Source organism: Rattus norvegicus, chromosome 2, assembly GCF_036323735.1.
Source record: "Rattus norvegicus strain BN/NHsdMcwi chromosome 2, GRCr8, whole genome shotgun sequence".
Classification (NCBI taxonomy): domain Eukaryota; kingdom Metazoa; phylum Chordata; class Mammalia; order Rodentia; family Muridae; genus Rattus; species Rattus norvegicus.
The window spans coordinates 151,144,295-151,164,563 of NC_086020.1; the positions used below are offsets into that span (position 1 = coordinate 151,144,295).

The 20,269-nt window shown below is 36.4% G+C and overlaps 1 protein-coding gene across 1 annotated transcript in view; it reads left to right on the forward strand.

Annotated features, from left to right (window-relative positions):
• Tgap1l10 (GTPase activating protein testicular GAP1 like 10) overlaps nucleotides 1-20,269 on the forward strand; it is a 94,812-nt gene that overhangs the window by 19,311 nt on the left and 55,232 nt on the right. Inside the window, exons 11-19 of the mRNA XM_063282810.1 lie at nucleotides 913-1,022; nucleotides 1,407-1,596; nucleotides 2,995-3,253; nucleotides 4,191-4,330; nucleotides 5,565-5,723; nucleotides 6,581-6,690; nucleotides 8,618-8,804; nucleotides 13,231-13,468; nucleotides 19,428-19,567. Coding sequence (XP_063138880.1) covers nucleotides 913-1,022; nucleotides 1,407-1,596; nucleotides 2,995-3,253; nucleotides 4,191-4,330; nucleotides 5,565-5,723; nucleotides 6,581-6,690; nucleotides 8,618-8,804; nucleotides 13,231-13,468; nucleotides 19,428-19,567 — 1,533 coding nt within the window. The remainder of the gene's footprint in view (nucleotides 1-912; nucleotides 1,023-1,406; nucleotides 1,597-2,994; nucleotides 3,254-4,190; nucleotides 4,331-5,564; nucleotides 5,724-6,580; nucleotides 6,691-8,617; nucleotides 8,805-13,230; nucleotides 13,469-19,427; nucleotides 19,568-20,269) is intronic.

A 20,269-nucleotide genomic window follows, 5' to 3' on the forward strand; every position in this document is an offset into this window, starting at 1 on the left:
GGAATTAGTGCTCTTCTCTTTGTATTCCCTTGAGTGACAATAGATACGCAGGAGAGAAATATGGTAAGCTCAAAGTCTCCTGTGTTAACGTTAATAATGTGGATGATGTTTGTTCAGAAATTGTTTAAGCTATGCAATTTTTTGGTTATCAAATGTGAGCCCTCCCCTCATTTCTAGTAGACCCAATCTCAAAGCAAATGTCCTTATCCTCTGGTAAACAATCTTTGTGACTCTCTTAACCAATGCACAGAGCCCCAGTTCAGGACTTAGTATGTATGTTTATAAACTGTGGCTCAGAGCCACAGGATATTTTGTTCATTGTGCCTTAAACAGCTGTAGTTTTTGGTCACAGTCTCCAACCATTGCAAAGACAACTTTTTTGATGGACAAGGGCTGTATTATCTGTGAATATTCGTTAAAAATTTAAATAGAGTTAGGAGTCACACTTTTGTAATGAAATATGGACAGGGCATTCTGTAAGAACCCTGGCCACATGTTATTCCATGCTTCCAGTACCAGACCTGGCTTTCTGCTCCTCAGAAATCAGATAATAGTTTCTATGGTTGCTTTTGTTGTGGTTACCATAATTGTATGTTTCTCTCATTTGAAATAGTTTTCAAGCTGAAATATTGGTTGCCTATTTGTGCTGGCTTGCTCAGCTGTCCACTAGAGGAATGTTGAGCTAAGGAAAGTTGTTTCTATAGTCCAAGTAAATCTGAAAATATACTCTTGGGTTTCTAGTTTGAATAGATGAAACTCACTGAACCAATATATCGTGGAACGTTCTAAGTACGGGAAATTAGCAGAGCTGTGAAGGAAGTTAGAATTAATGTGAAATTTACAGTTAAATGCATTTTGAATAATTTCCATGATTAATTTTTTTCCATGAAATAATTTTCCTCTCTTTTTAAGGACTTCCTAAAAAACATCGAAGGAAGTCTGATGACCTCAAAACTGTATGATGAGTGGATTGCTGTAACGAAAAAAGTTGATGAGGAAGAGAAATTAGCTGCAGTGCAGAGGTAATTGTTGGCAAACTCTGTGAACAACATCAACAAAATAGAAGTAATATTTGCTTACACATTAGAGATAATAGACACAGAAATATTTACTAAACACATTGAGAGACAGGAAAACGTTTCAATTGTTCACAAACACAAAAGACACATTCAAAAGAGAAGTGTGTGTTACCGAGGGAATTACAGTAGCCCAGGCTTATTATCTTATCTTCACATTCTAATTAGAATTTTTTTTCTGATTTGGATAAATATTTCAAGGAATAATTGAGTAAAAATTCTTTCATCTTATTTTCAGAGCATCAAGCAATCGACTCTATTACTCTGTTCCCTTCATTCATATTGAGAAATTGAGTATACTTGTTTAAAAATAACTCTCTCTATGTTCAGTCTTTTAGATAAACTGCCACCTGCAAATGCTGCGCTTCTGAGGCAATTTTTTCAAATATTATATGAAATTAAAAGTAATTCTCCTGTTACTGAAATGTCTTCTCACCATCTATCTGTTGGGATAGCCCCATGCCTCTTATTCATGCCCAGCTCCTGGAATAATGGAAGGACAAAAGACATTGCCAAAAAGGTAATGCCTAGCTTTGGTAAGCCTTTACAATAAAAAAGGGAAAACACTATTATCCTGAGCATCTGGGTTATTTTGTTGTGGTGGTTGATTGTTTTGATTTTGGTATTGTTTCATTTTGTAAAGTAAGTACTGCTTTGAGGGGAGTTCTTCTGCAGGGAAGGAATCATTGGTGAATTTTACCTAAAACACAAATGGGTATTTGAGCTCAGTGACTCAGTCTTTAGTGGTCATTTAGAATATCCTACAATCACCCAGTGAAATAAAATGCTGTGAAATGATACAAAAAGTAACAGTTCTGGATATTGGGTCAGCAAAACAGACTTAATTCTGATAGAATCAGTGTAGAATGTGTGACATTCTACTAGCGTTCAAGGTGGTTTCCCCAACAAAACAGAGACAATTCAATTTGGATTGCTTTAATCAGATATGGTCATTATGACTCCTGATTAATGTGATTAAATATACCCTTGGGCTCTGGATGCTGGTTATGATTGGTTTAGAGAAGTGATTACTGTTCTCTGTTAGCCACCTTCCCAATACTATAATGAAATATCAAAATGTATATAATATAGTGATCGAATGGTTATATTGATTCCTAAGCATTTGAGTTTCTGATTCATTATTAATTAACCAATTGTCCTTGGACCTCTAAGGATCATGTTATACAGAGCCCAACTAAGAAACAATAATATTCCTCATATTGTGTAGAATCAAAGATCAGGAGTAAAAGTTAGGGTCCCTAAGTACCTGCAATTGAAGATCCATAATTATCCCATTTCCTCCAAGAAGAACTTATTTGAAATACCTCCCAATATAATGAACCATAAGATCAAGAAGTTACCATTACTTCTCCACTAAGACATCGCTGTTTCAAGATTAAGTAATTAAGGATATATGAAGAAATGACACTGAGAGTGAGATATTGATGCAGCTGTTACCATTGCGCTGTACTGAGACATGGGAATGTAACTGCTCAGACGGGTTTGACTGTCTCTGGCTTTTTAGGCAGCCCATGGGAACTTTCAGTAAGATGGGGCCCGCATTTCCCTCCATAGTTCTGCCTTTCTAGGAGCATTCTTACAATCATGCTCACACGTGGATGTATCAAATGGAACCAAAGCTATTTCAGTGGACAGTATGTATCACATACTGGCCATCACAATATAGAACCTGGAAATCATCCTCTTATATAACATTGCACTGTGATGACCACACTTGTACATTTGATCTCACAATCTTTTAAATTTATGACAAAGCCAGCCCCTATACTTTCTAACAGCTAACTTTATCTCAGAATTTTGGACTGCACATTTTTTTCCTCCAAGACTAATAGGGAAAATGTGATTTGCAGCCAGGAAACTAACAGAGACACTCTTTATTCGCCCTCTTTTAACACAGATTTCTCTGGTAACATTTATGATCGAAAACTGTCCAAAAATTTTTGGAGAGGATGTGGTTGCAGTGCCGTATGAAACTTCCCTATCTCATCCTCCCGGAGCCAAGTCCTCATGTTCCCTGAACACTGCAGCAAATATCAGAAACGTGAAGAAAACCGAACGTGGACTGAGCAGCTGCCCCGCTGAGAGGACATGCACTCCTGGCTACCATGCACGGCCAGGAAGTCCAGCTGCCCCTCTTCCCTGTGAAGGCCCTCTAGGTGTGTCCACTTGTTCTACTACCATAACTTACAGTTAGAATCATTGAGCGCTGAAATGTGATTTGTAACAAACAGCAACGTAGGATTTGCTGGAGCATGGGAAGGAAATATCACCTATGCATTCTAGGAATTATCCTACTGTTAGAATTTGCCTCCTAATTTAAGTATGTCTTTCCACTGGCCCTTAGTTTATGTTAGAGGTTGATCCCTGAAATGAGATTAAGTAATTAAGGATATGTAAAGAAATGATACTTGCAGTGATATATTGAGTCTTAACATAGATTCCTAAAGAAAATAGAAACTCAACAGCAAATTGGGTTTTCTCTATGGAACAGCTCTGGCTGTCATGGAAGATGCTTTGTGTACCAGAATGACCTCATATTTACAGAGATCCTCTTGGCTCTGCTTCCTGAGGTCGGGGAATATAGGCATGTGCCACTATGCTAGTCTCTTATGAAAATCTGAAACTACAGCGTAATATACTCTTATGGTTGACATAGACACTATGATCTGAGATTTGAGCTCACAGATCAGTGGAGAAAGCCAAGGGTTGTAACACAACTGTACTTAGGCAAATTGTGTTGGGAAGTACAGATACTGGTATTAAGTTACAGTTGTCGATGGCAGTCAGAGAGTTACACAAATGATGAAAATATAGATTGGTACTATATGACTGTTTGATTCTAATATTTGTTTGCATAGCTTTCAAGGCAAACACAAGAAATTGATGTTTATCCCATAAGTATGGGACATATACAACTACATATCCAGTGCCTAACAAGCAAGATCATTATAAATGTTTTAATATTAATTAGTTATTTTCTCTGTGTTTGTGGTATCGCATAAGGCATGCAGGCAATACAATGAAAAGGGTATGCCAGGACTACATGAGGGCTTAATCATTTCAGTTAAAACAATGAAATCCCTTCTTTCTTAGGTTCAGAGAAAAATGGAGGCAATGTATATACCAACCAAGCAGCACCTTTTCTTATTCTACCACAAGCAACAAAGAAATGTTTGTTTGGCAAATCTCTTGAGAGTATTTTTGAAGGCAAAAAGCTGCCTACTCCAATATTTGTGAGTATCATTTTGCCCAGCACCTTTGTTCTCAGTAAGTTATTCAAACAAACTGATGAATGTTTAGATAGCTTATCCTTGAGGGTAAGATCATTTTCAAATAAAATAAATTCCCCTAACTTTGAATCATGTAATGGAAAGAAATTTAAAAAAAGAAAAGAAATAGTATTTCCATGTTTTCCAGTGATTGCAACCAAGATCCAACCCCACGAGCTTGTGGAAAGAAATGGGCCTATGAAAGTGCCCCACTGACTACCCACCTGTAAAGTCTTCCAGCGATTTTATGACTCCATGTTACTCTAGGTCATTCCCTTAATATCATTGCTATGAGATTACTCAGTCTTTTATAATTAAAATTATCTCTAGACTTTTACTTTGCATTATCAATGGATTAGTTTTTGCTATATATTAGCATTTTTATCCTAGTAGAGTATATTTAAATGCCTCCTAACATGCCTTAATCTATTTTAAACTAGTTACTAAACTTCTTTGGAAATAAATATTTACTGTCCATCATCTATTATAGCACTATAGCTATGCTAGAAATTTATGCTGTGTGTGAACAAATCTATCGTGTCAGATACATGAGCATTCCTGCCCAATTGTTTGGTAATTTAAAGCAGAATATTCTGAATACCATGCTTTTTATCATGTAATCTATTGAAAACATGGGGTAAATTTATGTATGGTAGTCATTTTACAGAGTAAATTATGGAATAAAGAATGACATATGCTTTAGTTCTTAAATGTGACAGCATCTTTAGACATAGATAAAAATAAGAGGTCACAGAAAAAGAAAATACAAATTGTAGATGTATATTGAAAAATCTTTCTTAAAAACACAAAGGTACAATTCATAATAGAGGCCAGGACAGAAAGGAAATGAAGGTGATTTGTTCTCTGAAAGGGAAATATTCCAAGAGTTACTTAGAATGGTATGCTTGAGAAAGATATACATAGAAGGAAACAAAAAGTATTGGAGGAACATTCACCAAAATGCTTTGGGGAACAGAAGTCCAAACAAAACCGTAATATTTCATCTTGTGGAAAAAATGGATTAGGGAAGAAAATGTGTACATTAGCTCAAACAAAAAAACTTCAATGACTTGTTCATTGCTCTCATTTATAGCTCTGCATCCAAAACTGTCTTTGCTCAGGTTTACAATAAATGACATATCTGTTCTTCAGAAGTGTGGACCTCTAATAATAACAAGCTTATCCTTATCCCACACAGGATATGTTTTCCATAATTGCAGAGAAAGGACAAGATTCTGATCATATATTTAATACGGTATCTGAAATTTCACACTGGTCCCTGAGGGACAGGATTGAAAATGAAGAACACATAACCTGGCATGAAGAAGACGTGCTAGTTATAGCGTCTGTATTAAAGGTAAGGAAGGTTTTTATATCACCAACATTAAGCATCCCTTTAGAGATGCATATGTGCTTTCTGTCCTTGAGATTACGAGATGACTGTTTCCATAAATCTATGGACACATGACACATGACCTCTGTCGCTTTTGCTAAGGAGTTCCTATGTCCTTCAGGGCATGGAATCCTTCCCCCATTTCTTCCATGGAAGTCATTGATTGATCCATAAGATCCAATGACTGGCTGTGGCTCCTCATATCTTATTTCAGTCAGATGCTGGGTGGAGCCTTTCAGAGAGCACTTTTGCTAGTTCCCTGTTTGGATGTTCCACATAGGAGCTGGCTTTTTTCAAGGCAGAGGTCTTTGGGCTTGGAAGTAGAGTATCGAACTCTGGTTGCAAGTAGTGGTGTGGACTAGAAGCCAGGAGAGGCAATTTGAAAGGACAGTAGTTTTGTTTCATTGCTATAACAACTAGGACTCTGCTTCTTTGATTCTAGTTGTAGGTAAGAAAACACAAGATTGTGCATATAGGTTCCACTTTGAGCTAAGATTCTGGGGAGATGACAATTTGGGAAACTTTTACGGAAGTATGCCCTCAACCAGTGATTCTCAGCCTTTCTAATCCAGAAACACTAATATATTTCCTCATGGTTTTGTGACTCTTAACCATTATTTCATAATGCTTCATTCATAATTAAAGTTTTGCTAATGATGCGAATTGTAAAGAAAATGGAGAGACTATCTTCTATAGAAGATACATGATATGTGGCCCCCAAATGATTATGACACCCAAGTTGAAAATCACTGGTCAAAACTGCTAATTTTAAACAAAATTACATCGAACATTACTTTTTTGCTTTATTTTCATTGAAAAAGGACTTCATTAGTAACATTAAAGGAAGCTTACTTACTTCTGATTTATATGAAAATTGGCTTACCATCATGGATGAAGGAACTCTGGTTGGACGAATTGCTGCCATCCAAAGGTAATGATAGAGTAAGCTCATGGGGAACTGCACCAATATAGAAGCAGTGTTTTTGTAAGGTACATAGGCTTGTGTTTACAGGATTCTAAGCTGGAATATTCTCCCATGCCAAGAGGTTTCATTAGCTCAGACATATATTGTCACTTTTTAAACATGTTAATTTCTCAAGCTAGTATGTTGAATCATATCAGTAATCTCACCTGAGAGTCTCCTCCTTTATTACCATCATGGTTAAAAAGTAAGCCTATGTAAGAAATTGTATGCAGGTCAGCCTAGAGTATTGGTTTACTTCCTGTGTGAGACAAATTAAAAGAAGTATGTGTTTATAATACCTGTATGTCATGTGACCCATACATACACAGCCACCCAATTAGACAAGATGGATGAAGCATAGAAGTGCAGGCCAACAGGAATCCGATATAGATCTCTCCTGAGAGATACAGCCAGAATACAGCAAATACATAGGTGAATGCCAGCAGCAAACCAATGAACTGAGAACAGGACCCCGTTGAAGGAATCAGAGAAAGAACTGGAAGAGCTTGAAGGGGCACGAGACCCCTTATGAACAAAAATGCCAACCAACTAGAGCTTCCAGGGACTAAGCCACTACCCAAAGACTGTACATTGAATGACCCTGGGCTCTGACCTCATAGGTAGCAATGAGTAGCCTAGTAAGAGCACCATTGAAAGGGGAAGCCTTGGACCTGCTAAGGCTGAACCCCCAGTGAACGTGACTGTTGGGGGGAGGGTTGTAATGGGAGGAGAATGGGTAGGGGGACACCCATAAAGAAGGGGAAGGGGAGGGGTTAGGGGGATGTTGGCCGGGAAACCGGGAAAGGGAATAACACTCGAAATGTAAATAAGAAATGCTCAAGTTAATAAAAAAAAAAAAAAGAAGGGGATGGGGAGGGGTTAGGGGCATGTTGGCCTGGAAACCAGGAAAGGGAATAACAATCCAAATGTAAATAAGAAATACTCAAGTTAATAAAGAAAAAAATACCTGTGGATTCTTTGCATCCTAAAATTACTACCATGTTTTTGTTATTATTTCACATTTTAAATATGTCATTGATTGGAACATGAACCTATTACTGAATTCTTCTTCCTCAACAATAGCTAACTAGTGAAGTCTGAGTCACATATAATTTTGACTTCTCTGAAACATTTTCCTGTGTGATAATTCATAGAAAGGAGCCCTGCACCTTTGCCTTGCCTGTAGCAGAAGCTTTTGTAACTACATCGTGTAGGGCACTAGTGTGCTTCCTTCTACGTATGTTTGAGAGTGTCTAAAGGCTGTTACATGGATTCACAATACATTAGAAATAAAATGTGTCTCCCCTCCATGGTGGTTGGATAGATGGGTTGCTGTTTAGTAACACTAGATGTTTTCATAGACAGAACACACATGGTGAGCAACAACCTTCATTCATTCTCATAGCAGGGCATTCTGTAGATTCACTAGTGTGATTTCTGTTCCTTATGTTCAACAAGTCTCACAAGAGTGTTATATGGATTCATAATACATTAGATATTAAATATGTCCCCGTTGTGCCCGGAAAGATGGGTCGCTATAAGTACACTAGATATTTTCAAACACACAACATATATGGTTTGCAACAATCTTCATTCATTCTGGATCCAGTGATCGAGGCACCTTCCTCTGGTTTCTGTAGGGTAGCACTCATACATCTAGTCCACAGAAATTCATAAAGAATTTTAAAAATATTTCCCATGGTTCTCTACAGAAAATTGAGTTGCAGAAAATATTTTATATAATACACTACCTCTAAATTCTTACTTGTTTAGAATTCTGATTGTTAGGAGTTGGTCTAGAAAACATTTATCCTGTTCTGACTTTGTAGTTAGATTTGTAACTTACATTACTTTTAAGATGATCGAGCATAAATTTCTCCTTTTCTTGGTTTAGACTTACACGACAGATCCCTGAACCCAACTTCCTTCTACTACAATATGTCATTTGTGTATTAGTTATGATAAAAGACTCTTCGATGAATAATTTGGAGTCTTACACGTTATCTCACCGCATAGCTCCGTCTGTGCTATGTGGTCAGGCTTCAAGTGACGCACTCTATGGGAATTCTGCCTCAAGAAAGGTAAGGGGATCTGACTTTTGCCTTTGGGAACAAAATTAGAATTATAATCCTGTAATTGGGAATACGTTAGAGCGATCATTTCTCTAACAGGAACCGCTAGGATTGCATTCTTCTGGAGTGGAGTGGAGTGGAATATGTATTGATCTCTTTGAGGAAGATTTAGGAAGGAAGACTGGTAATGTAGTTTAAAGAAAATGAATAATTTCTCTTTTTCTTTTGTCTGTTCCTTCTTTCCTTTTAGATATTGATTTTAGATATTGATGTTTTAGCCAACTGCAATCTGCACGTATAATAGTAGTCCAAGAAGTAGACATTGAAGTTTACAAAAAATCTTGATTACATAGGTTTTGTTTGCTTTTTTTCCATTGTAGCCCTAAGTTGATAGTTGTGTTTCATTGTGGAGAGATGATTATATTATTAAATATTCACAACATTACATCGTTAAATATATGTGGGTGTGTGTGTACGTATCCATGTAATTGTACTTGCACATGTACATGTATTTATATATGTATATGTGTATGTGTATGTTTATGTGTGTGTAGGTGTATGTGTATGTTTATGTGTGTGTATGTGTATGTGTATGCGTATATACATGTATAGGATATACATATGTAATGATGAATAATTCCTGTATGTTATTTTGTTTATTTTCCATTACTTTAGCACTAGACTATTTCAAGTAAATTTTTATGTTCCTCGGGTTTACTACTATAGCTGTTAATTTTCTCATAAACACATATACATTAATATTTTTCACTAATTTATTTACTCTCTTTCCTGATTGCAGTCTCTTCCTCAAAGTCCCATCTTCACAACATGTTTTTTCTCTCCTTTCTTTTTTACCTCAGTAGTGTAGACCCTCCATGGACACTCCCCTACATCAATTCACACCAGGAATAACTGCATCTCCTCTCACTGAAATTCATACAAATCAGCCCAGGATTCAGAGAAAGGACTGAAAGAGCTTGAAGGGACTTGAGACCCCAAATGAACAACAATGCAAACAAACCAAAGTTTCTAGGGACTAAGCCACTATCCAAAGTCTATACATGGACTGACCCTGGACTCTGACCTCATAGGTAGCAATGAATAGCCTAGAAAGAGCACCAGTGGAAGGGGAAGCCCTGGGTCCTGCCAAGATTGAACCCCCAGTGAATGGGATTGTTATGGGGAGGGCAGTAATGTTGGGAGGATGGGAAGGGGAATACCCATACAGATGGGGAGGGGGAGCAATTAGAGATAAGTTAGCCAGGAGACCAGGAAAGGGAATAACAATCAAAATGTAAATAAGAAATACCCAAGTTAATAAAGATGGAGAAAAAATAAAAGGAAACAATCGAGTAGTAGATTATAGAGTCAAAGCCAGCCCATACACCTATTGTTAGGAGACCTGCCTGAAGATCAAGCTGCCCATCTGCTACATATATGTAGGAGGCCTAGATCCTGAGCTGGAGCATATGAAGGGGAGACCTGGCAGATTCAAAGCTGAAGGATCACTATGATTAAAGGCTATACCAAAGTACAAGGATAGAGAAGGAGGTGCATCTTTGGGAGGCTCTAGTATTCATCGTGTAGCAAAATCAGACCAAAGAGTTATTTTGATGTACATTTGCAAGCAAATATGTTTGGACAAAAGTGTATAATGTGTGACCCAGTATGGCACAGAACATCTCACACAGTCCATTTTTAAAACTGTTCTAAATTTTAGTTTGACTTTTTTATTTTTAATTTAAATTTAAAATTTTATTTAATTTATTTTTTGAAATTTTGGGAGAGGAGATTTTTTCCAAGAGATACATAGAAGGATTGATAAATGAAATAAGAGTTACTTGGTAGCATGATTATAAATTTACAGAGAATCAATATAGGACATATAATTTGAAAAGGATAAAAGGCAAAGAAAATGTAAAAAATGACAGAAAGCAGGGTACAATTTATTTTATTTTATTTCTTTTCACTTCAAGGGTCTATTTTCACATTTCTATGTACAGAGAGCCAGTTAAACCAGCACCATTTATTGAAGATGCTATCTTTTTTCTTTGTATTTTTGAAATTTTCCTCATGTTCTAATTAGAAATATTTCTTTATTTACATTTCAAATGTTACTTCCTTCCCCATTTCCTGTCCATAAACCCCCTTCCCTTACAGCTCCCCATCCAGGTATTCCCCCTCCATCCACCTACATTATAGCGCCCCACCCCAACATTACAGGGCAGTAGAGGAACCAACCTTGGCAAAACGAAGGGCTTCCCCTTCCACTGGTCCCCCAACAAGGCTATTCTCTGCTACATAGGCAGTTAGAGCCCTGGGTGAGTCCATTTATAAGGTGTGGGTAGTGGTTCAGTCCCTATATTTTAACTAGTAGCTTCCAGGTATTAGGTACACAAGAGGGAAGATATTGTGATGTTAATCATGATGGAGGAGGATAGCCCAAGGGACAGCTTGAATACGATTTTGGGCCAGGACTCACCTAGACTTGGACTAGAAACATACCATTTTTAGTTGATTTCTAATTACCAAGGTACTGGGAACCTAAAATCCAAGACTACATCAAACTGCATATTCAGTCGAAATGAAGCAACAAATATATTTTTTCACTCTTAATAGCTATTAATTATTCTTCCTTTATGGAAATTCTTTCCAGTATATTCTTTGGCTTGGTTAAGTATGTAAAACAAAGAGACAAAACTATTTGTACAATCTGCATATAAAATAAGACAATTTTCTGACTGTGATTTTTTTTTTAAGATTTATTTATTTATTATATATAAGTACACTGTAGCTGTCTTCAGATCCACCAGAAGAGGGCATCGGATCTCTTTACAGATGGTTGTGAGCCACCATGTGGTTGCTGGGAATTGAACTCATGACCTCTGGAAGAGCAGTCGGGTGCTCTTAACCGCTGAGCCATCTCTCCAGCCCCCTGACTGTGATTTTTTTAAAGAAACGTTTCTTTCCTATCGTGTTCAGCACTACTCAAACACAAACTTATGTTCATCCTGGATAGAAAGAAACATATGATATGAGCAGAGTTGACTTATTCTAAGCCATCATCTGAGAAGAAAAGAAACTTATCCATGTTGTTCAATTTAGGAAGTGTCATAATTTACTACTGTGACAAAACACTGATGAAAAGCAACTTATGCAAGACAGGTTAAACTCCATGGTATACTTACAGTTACCAGTTAAATCCTGAGAAATGTCAGGGACCAAAATGGAGCAAGGAGGCAAGAACTGAAGCAGAAACCTAGTAGGAGTTCTGTCGCCTTCCTTGTATCTCATATCTTGTTTTTCTGGCTAATAACTCAAGGGTGGCACCATCCTGGAGATCTGGGCCCTACAAATTCCAACGTTAATCAGGACAATATACCTTAGACTTCCTTATACAATAGGTCAATCTGATGGGGGAATTTTCTAGTTAAGACTCCCTCTTCTTATCCACATCTCCTCTCAGTCACCTTTCTTTGTCTTTAATAAAACACCAGGAGCTCAATCACCAACCAAAGAATTCACATAGGGGAACCATGTCTCCAGTTTGATATGTAGCAGGGGAGTGCCTTACTGGGCATCACTAGGAGGGGAGCCTCATAGTCCTGTGGTGTCTTGATGACCCAGGGTAGGGGAAAGTTAGGGGTTGAGGCAGGAATGGGTGGGCACTTGAGGTAGCACTCAGAGGAGCAGGTGCTGGAGATAGAGACTGCAGAGGGGAAACTGTGAGGGGAGATAACATTTGAAATGTAAATTAATAAAATGACAAATAAAAATGTAACAGCATGACAAAGGCAAATTATTGGAGTAATTGTTTACTTGGCACTTAAAGATGTAGAGGGAGGACAGTCCCTCAGTGTCATGATGGAGCAGCATGGCAGCAGAAATGAAAGACAAGGGAACAGGAAGTTGAGACCTGATGGCTCTTATCATGGGAAATAAACATGAAACAGAGAATATACATTGAAAATGGGCACCAGCTTTTGTAACTACAAATTCTAAACAATGGCATCCTTCCACCAGGAAGACCAAGACACCAGGAAGGTGTCAAAAAGAGGGTATTGTAATGCATAGAACTAGAGGGGCATCCCATTCAAAACATCTCAATAAAACTACCTAATCCCCACCCACACACACACACACAAATAACAAACAGTCCTTAATTTGATTCACTCACAGTTTTTGACAGCATTTCAGGTCTTAAAAGTTGCTTCGATTTAGTAGTTCTTCTATAATTTGAAATATGTATGACATTTTAACAAATTTTAGTAAAATGCAAAGAAATAAGTGTCTTCATTTCAGAGACTTCATTTCATGGGTTCCTATCTGTTTGTGGCAAGTGTAATTTTCCTCATAGTTTTGGATTTCATTTTTAAATTTCAATTTTGTAATCTATGTAAAAAGACAATCTTGTTTCTGTCTTTTTGTGTTACAGATATCTGTTATCAAAATCATGATAGACCACTATCTTGAAATATTTGGAAATGATAATCTATTTTCAAAACATATTAACAGAAAGTCTGATGATTTAAAGATGTATAAAGATTTAATCCTCTCTGAGGGCAAATCTCCTATTATGAAAAATGTCACAGCTGGACACAATGGGAAAACCTGCAGTAATGATGAAAAAGTAAATATTTCAAATGCTGCTCTACAGAAAGGAAGTTCTACAGGTAAGAGATTTATTAAGTCATCAAAAGAATGGGTTTCATAATGATTATAGAGTATGGGCAAACATTGTTGAGCATACTTTATTTAAATTAGAATTAAATGGGTTCATCTATACATATATATGAATATATATATGTGTGTGTGTATGCACATATATTTACATGTATCTGGATACATACAAGTATGAATGACACATCTTTATTGAGAGAATCCTACAATTTTGTCTGCTATATTCCCCCATCTTCCCATTGTCCTTAAGTTATAGATATCTTGTATATGATATCATTACTTTTGGTAGGATACTTTCGAAACAATGATTTGATTTAAAATCCTTTAAGCGTTCTGCAAGATTAAGCCCTGTGCCCATGTCAACAGGCTTTGTTATCCTAGTGCAAAAATACTTATATTTGTTTAATTTCCAAAGAGAAACATCTTGCCAAAAGCTTGGCGTTTGTATAAATATTAAATTGCACAGGATCCACTACAAAACCTATGTGATGTATGATTACGAGGCTAGAACACACCTGATTAACAGGTAATACCATGCAAATTGAAATTCATTGTTAACTAAAGTAGTTCTTTCTATAGAGTTAAGAAAGTATATCAAAATATTACTCTTATCTTAAGTGAGGTGAATCTATCATCTGAGAATGTTTGTGTAGCAATGTCATTTTTTTTCATTAAGTAGGACAACACAGAACAACAAAAATGTATAAATGGTAGAGGATGACTTAAAAAAGTTAAGGTTATTCTATTTGAATGTTCCATTTTACCTCCCAATTAATCAGAACAGAAGAAATGTTATAAGAGCCTACTTCAGTTTTATATTTCACCATATTAGTCACAAATAATTTTCACTAATTATACATATTTTATGCTGTATATTACACAGCATTTGCTGTTATAACAAAGGTTATTAGATTGTATTAATAATTGCATTTTGGAAAATTGCATTTTCCCGACTCTGCCTCTACAGCACAGTTATAGTCTAATTGTCACACTTCAGTCACCAAGAACTGCCAGAAGCTAATGACATTTAATAATCCCTCCAAGTTTTTCCTACAACCCCGTGCTATAGAAAGTTCTAAATAAAATTCCATTAACAATCAAAATTAATCATCACATATGATGAAATTAGAAGTTGATCATGGTTTTTACAATATACAAAAGGACCTGAAAAGGTAGTCCAGTGTCTACAGTAATTGAGATATGGTCTTTGTGTCATGAATTTGGGTCGTCAAAATTTACATTGAAAAACAAAACAAAAGTGGTTATTGTAGCACAAGCATCTTTAGACAAAAAGCTTCTTCCTGAAAGCAGATGGCTGTTGGACACAGTAATTAACTGAAGCTTTTTGGACAGATATTCCTGTCATGTTGTACATTAATGATCAAGAGAGACCCTTTGTCAATGCTCCCCTCCAAAGACCAAAAATGGAGAATCATCTCAAAAGTAAATAAGCCCTAAACTCTAAATATATCAACAGTGATGATTTCTGCATGTATTTTATATACTCACAAACACATAGGAACACACACACAAACACACAAACACAAACACACACACCAACACACACACAAAACTACATGTATTGCATACACGCAGAAATGCACAGAAACATCCAGCATATTTGTTGTATCTCTCTTCCTAACATGAGACCTCAACATAAAATATTTTTTATTCGTGGTTTGTCTATCACAAAAGGGTCTTTAATACAAACTTGATATGTGAAAATCTTAAAGAAAATCTTCAGTAAAGTAATTGAAAATTTCCATATTTACTCTTTCTTGGTCCTTCCTGAACTCCCATAAATATAAGTTCAAACATTTTTATCTTATTGCTATTATTATTTTAAATTTTTATTGAAAATTGGATTATAGCACAGTAGCCTGACTTTGCTCCCTCAAGTCCATCATAGTCACTGCACTTTCAATATTATTTTATATATATTTGCATCTTTAAAGATATGAATAAAACTTGAGTCCATTTTGTTCTGTTTTGTGAATATGGATTCCATGTTATACAATGTGTATTAGACAATACATATAAAGGCCATTTCTGGAAAATTAATATTCTGTCAGTCATCATTAGCTGCCTATAACTTTTTAAATATCAAAATTTGACCATTGCCTTAATATTCCATTGATATTGTTACTATTGTGATTTTGCACCTATTTTTATGAGGTGCTATGTCAAATCAGGCTTTAAAGAAGGCTGTCTCTTACAGTATTTGTAACCTCCCTTCTACAATGTTCCCTGAGCTCTAAAGCATATATTGGTGGTGGGTTTTCCACAAAGCACTTATCTCTTCATTGTGTCTAGATTTCCATCTTCTGTACAGAGAGGCTTCTTTGATGAGGGATGAAGGCCCCACTTATTTGAGGAGATAAGATTACTATTTAGAAAACTGTAAAGAACGTGGCAGAATTAGTGAATTAATGTGATAAAATTTAACGTTCATAAAGAGACTAGCTACACAAATCTAACTGTATATCTAACACCAGCCATGGTTTCAACTATTTTGAGGGAAAGTTTTCCAATTGTTAAAATATTTAATGTGACTTTCCACCAAATACTGAGGCTTTAGTTAGCAATTATATTTCTGTCGAGGTTGGGGGTTTGAGTGCCAGTTGCCAAATAAATCTTACAGGGATGTCTCAGAAGTCATTCTAGCTTGATGTGTCTTAGAAAACTCTAGATTTAAATCAAAGTTGGAAGGTAAAAGAAACAGTATGCAGTTGGGCATGTTAGGGAAGCAATTGATAGTTGCACCCATCTGTAACCCAGATAAAGTATGAAGTAAACATGTGGCAAGATATCAGAATAGGTGCAATAAGTGACACTAATAGCTCAGTTCAAAATAACTGTTCTTTGATTGGACTTTAATGTATTTTCTTTACTACAAAATTGAACATAGTTCTTGGTCTTTCGTTTGGTTTCTCAGAAAAAAGTATTATTCCTTACTACCTTTTTATAGGTCAACATTGTATACGTTGTTATTTCTCTTTAGGATCATCCCTGCAGGTCCTTTGACTTGTCCAGGTCACACATTTTCACTCATCTACAACAAGATAATTTCATTTTCCTAGTACAATACAAAATATATGAAATATAAATATAAAGTTCCTTGATTTTTGATTACTTTAGTTTTCTTTATTCCACACCTGCAGATAGCCTTAATTGATTATATTCTGAAATGTTAAAAGTTGAAGTTTCAAGCAATAAGGAAATGCTTTTCATACTGAGTTAAGTGAAGAACATTCAGCAGTGACAGCCTTCTTTCTCCAAGGACAATGAGCCTATCACCCAGAATTTCCTTACAGTGTGTGCTGCCCCCCCATCTAGTAGCTTATCAACTATTACACAACCAGTGGTTTGTTGTGCTCATCTTTGAGCAAACTCAATGTCCTCTGTTTCATACATTTGGAAACAAGCAGATAAATACTACAATCGAGGGAGGCCAAGGGGACACACAGAAGAAATGAAGAAATCAAAGTATCTCTTTTGAAGATTATATGTTAGTAAACATAAGATAGTAATATTCCATAAGAATACCCAAATACCTTGTAAACTCTTTCAACCAGTAGTTACACTGGAAATTAACACACAAGGTGAGTTTCCTTCTTTATAAAAATCACAAATTTTCTGACACCTAAATCAATGAAACACCATCTCCCACAGTAAATTTACAAAGTATTAAGTTACTTGAGGAAATTCTGAGCAAGGAGATAAAGACTCATATGATTAGAAACACAAAAAACTACAGAACAAAAAATACAACCCAAATCAACAAAAAATCTTATAAATTGAAGAGTTGTCATATAATGGAAAGATTTCCCCATGCTCATGAATCAGTAAGATAAATAAAGTGAAATACCTAGACTATCTTATAAGAGCATTTTGCTTCTATCCTTTTAAAGTCTGATAAAATTTATAAGAGTTTGATGTTAGTAGGAGAAACAATATTACAGAACGGGAATATTTTATCACTTTCCTCCCAGTCTTCTGCCATGTTCCCTTGACCTCATGCATAAAATCTCCCCAAATGGCTTCCAAAACATTAACTGAACAAGGACAACACCAATGAACATGAAGATGTGAATGGGACCCGGAACCTACAGAGCGAAATATAGGCAATTGCACCCTAAAAAGTGTATGCAACTGTATCCAATAGAAGTGTGTTTTTTGGATAAAGGCTAAAGATGGAACCAGTTTTCTTTTTTTTTTTTTTTCTTTTTTTTTTTTTTTTTTTATTAACTTGAGTATTTCTTATATACATTTCGAGTGTTATTCCCTTTCCCGGTTTCCGGGCAAACATCCCCCTCCCCCCTCCCCTTCCTTATGGGTGTTCCCCTCCCAACCCTCCCCCCATTGCCGCCCTCCCCCCATAGACTAGTTCACTGTGGGTTCAGTCTTAGCAGGACCCAGGGCTTCCCCTTCCACTGGTGCTCTTACTAGGATATTCATTGCTACCTATGGGGTCAGAGTCCAGGGTCAGTCCATGTATAGTATTTAGGTAGTGGCTTAGTCCCTGGAAGCTCTGGTTGCTTGGCATTGTTGTACTTTTGGGGTCTCGAGCCCCTTCAAGCTCTTCCAGTTCTTTCTCTGATTCCTTCAATAGGGGACCTATTCTCAGTTCAGTGGTTTGCTGCTGGCATTCGCCTCTATATTTGCTGTATTCTGGCTGTGTCTCTCAGGAGCGATCTACATCCGGCTCCTGTCGGTCTGCACTTCTTTGCTTCATCCATCTTGTCTAATTGGGTGGCTGTATATGTATGGGCCACATGTGGGGCAGGCTCTGAATGGGTGTTCCTTCAGTCTCTGTTTTAATCTTTGCCTCTCCCTTCCCTGCCAAGGGTATTCTTTTTCCTCATTTAAAGAAGGAGTGAAGCATTCACTTTTTGATCATCCGTCTTGAGTTTCGTTTGTTCTAGGGATCTAGGGTAATTCAAGCATTTGGGCTAATAGCCACTTATCAATGAGTGCATACCATGTATGTCTTTCTGTGATTGGGTTAGCTCACTCAGGATGATATTTTCCAGTTCCAACCATTTGCCTACGAATTTCATAAACTCGTTGTTTTTGATAGCTGAGTAATATTCCATTGTGTAGATGTACCACATTTTCTGTATCCATTCCTCTGTTGAAGGGCATCTGGGTTCTTTCCAGCTTCTGGCTATTATAAATAAGGCTGCGATTAACATAGTGGAGCACGTGTCTCTTTTATATGTTGAGGCATCTTTTGGGTATATGCCCAAGAGAGGTATAGCTGGATCATCAGGCAGTTCAATGTCCAATTTTCTGAGGAACCTCCAGACTGATTTCCAGAATGGTTTTACCAGTCTGCAATCCCACCAACAATGGAGGAGTGGAACCAGTTTTCTTATGTGAACTGATAGTCTGTATATTACTGCTGTGAGACAGTGTATGCTTTCCTTTATTCATGGGTCTTTGTTATTTTCTTGTTGCTGTATACTTTTTCCCCTCTTTTGTTGAAGACTACAGTTTTATTTATCATTTCTCTCTTCTTGAGTACATAGACCATAAATTCAGACTGCTGTTTCCCTTTTGTAGACCAAGACTGCTGAAGAGAAGTGGTTTACTGGTGGTTATACTATGTAAAGTTTCTCCTCTTGTGTTGATAGGAATGTCACGTTTACTCAGTAATAAAGCCTAGGATAGTATCTGTATTCTTTGACAACATGTTGAATGTTGAGCCAGGCTCATCTATATTTTAAAATGTCCATTGAAAATTCAGGTGTTAGTCATATGCAGTCAGCTTTATGTGTGACTTGGTCTTTTCCTTTTAGATTATTGTATTTTATTTCTTTATTCCATTAGTCTTTGAATATTCTTTGTCGACTTGATGTTTTCTATGTTTCTAGTACTTTAACAGGTATCTCTTTCTGAATTGAGGGCTATAAATGAAACGGGGTTACAATGATTTCCCTTCTTTCTTAGGTTCAGAGAAACATGAACGCAATGTACATACCATTCCAACTGTGCTGTCTCCAAATCGACTACGATCTACGAAGAAAAGTTTCTTTGGTCAACCTCTTACAAGTATTTTTGAAGGGAATAAGCTGCCTACCCCAATAATTGTGAGTATAATTTTGGGTTTCTACAACGCCTTTGTTCTAAGTAATTTATTCGATCAAACTGAGGAATGTTTAGATAACTTATCAATGAGGGTAGATCATTTTAAAATAGAAATAAGTTCCACTGAAGTTCGAATCACTTAATTGAAAGATATAGAATTCCCATTTTACACTGACTGTATCAAAGGCACAAACATAAAAGCTTGTTGAAGGATATGTGTTTATGGAAGTGTCCTTCAGATTACCCAACTGTAAAGTCATCCAGCCTCTTTATGAGTCCAATTTAATCTGGAGTCTCCCTTAATATCATCGCCTCTGGGATTACTCAATCTTTTTTAAATAAAATATCAATAGACCTTTACATTGTCAAGCAATTACATATACACATTGGTTTTGCTACATATTAACATCCTTTATCCTAGTGGACTATGTATAAATGTCAGCTAACATGGCTCAACCTATTTTAAATGAGATAGTAAACATCTTAAGGAAATAAATATTTATAGTCCAGCATCTACTTTAGCAATATAATTGTGCTTGGAAATTATTCTTCAGGTGAACATATTTATCTTGTCACACACATGAGGATCACTGCCCATTTCTTAAGTATTTTAGAGCAGAATTATCTAGTAACCATATTTTTGGTCATGTAATCAATTGAAAATAGAGAATATATGGAACAAATCTCTACAGGATAGTCATTTT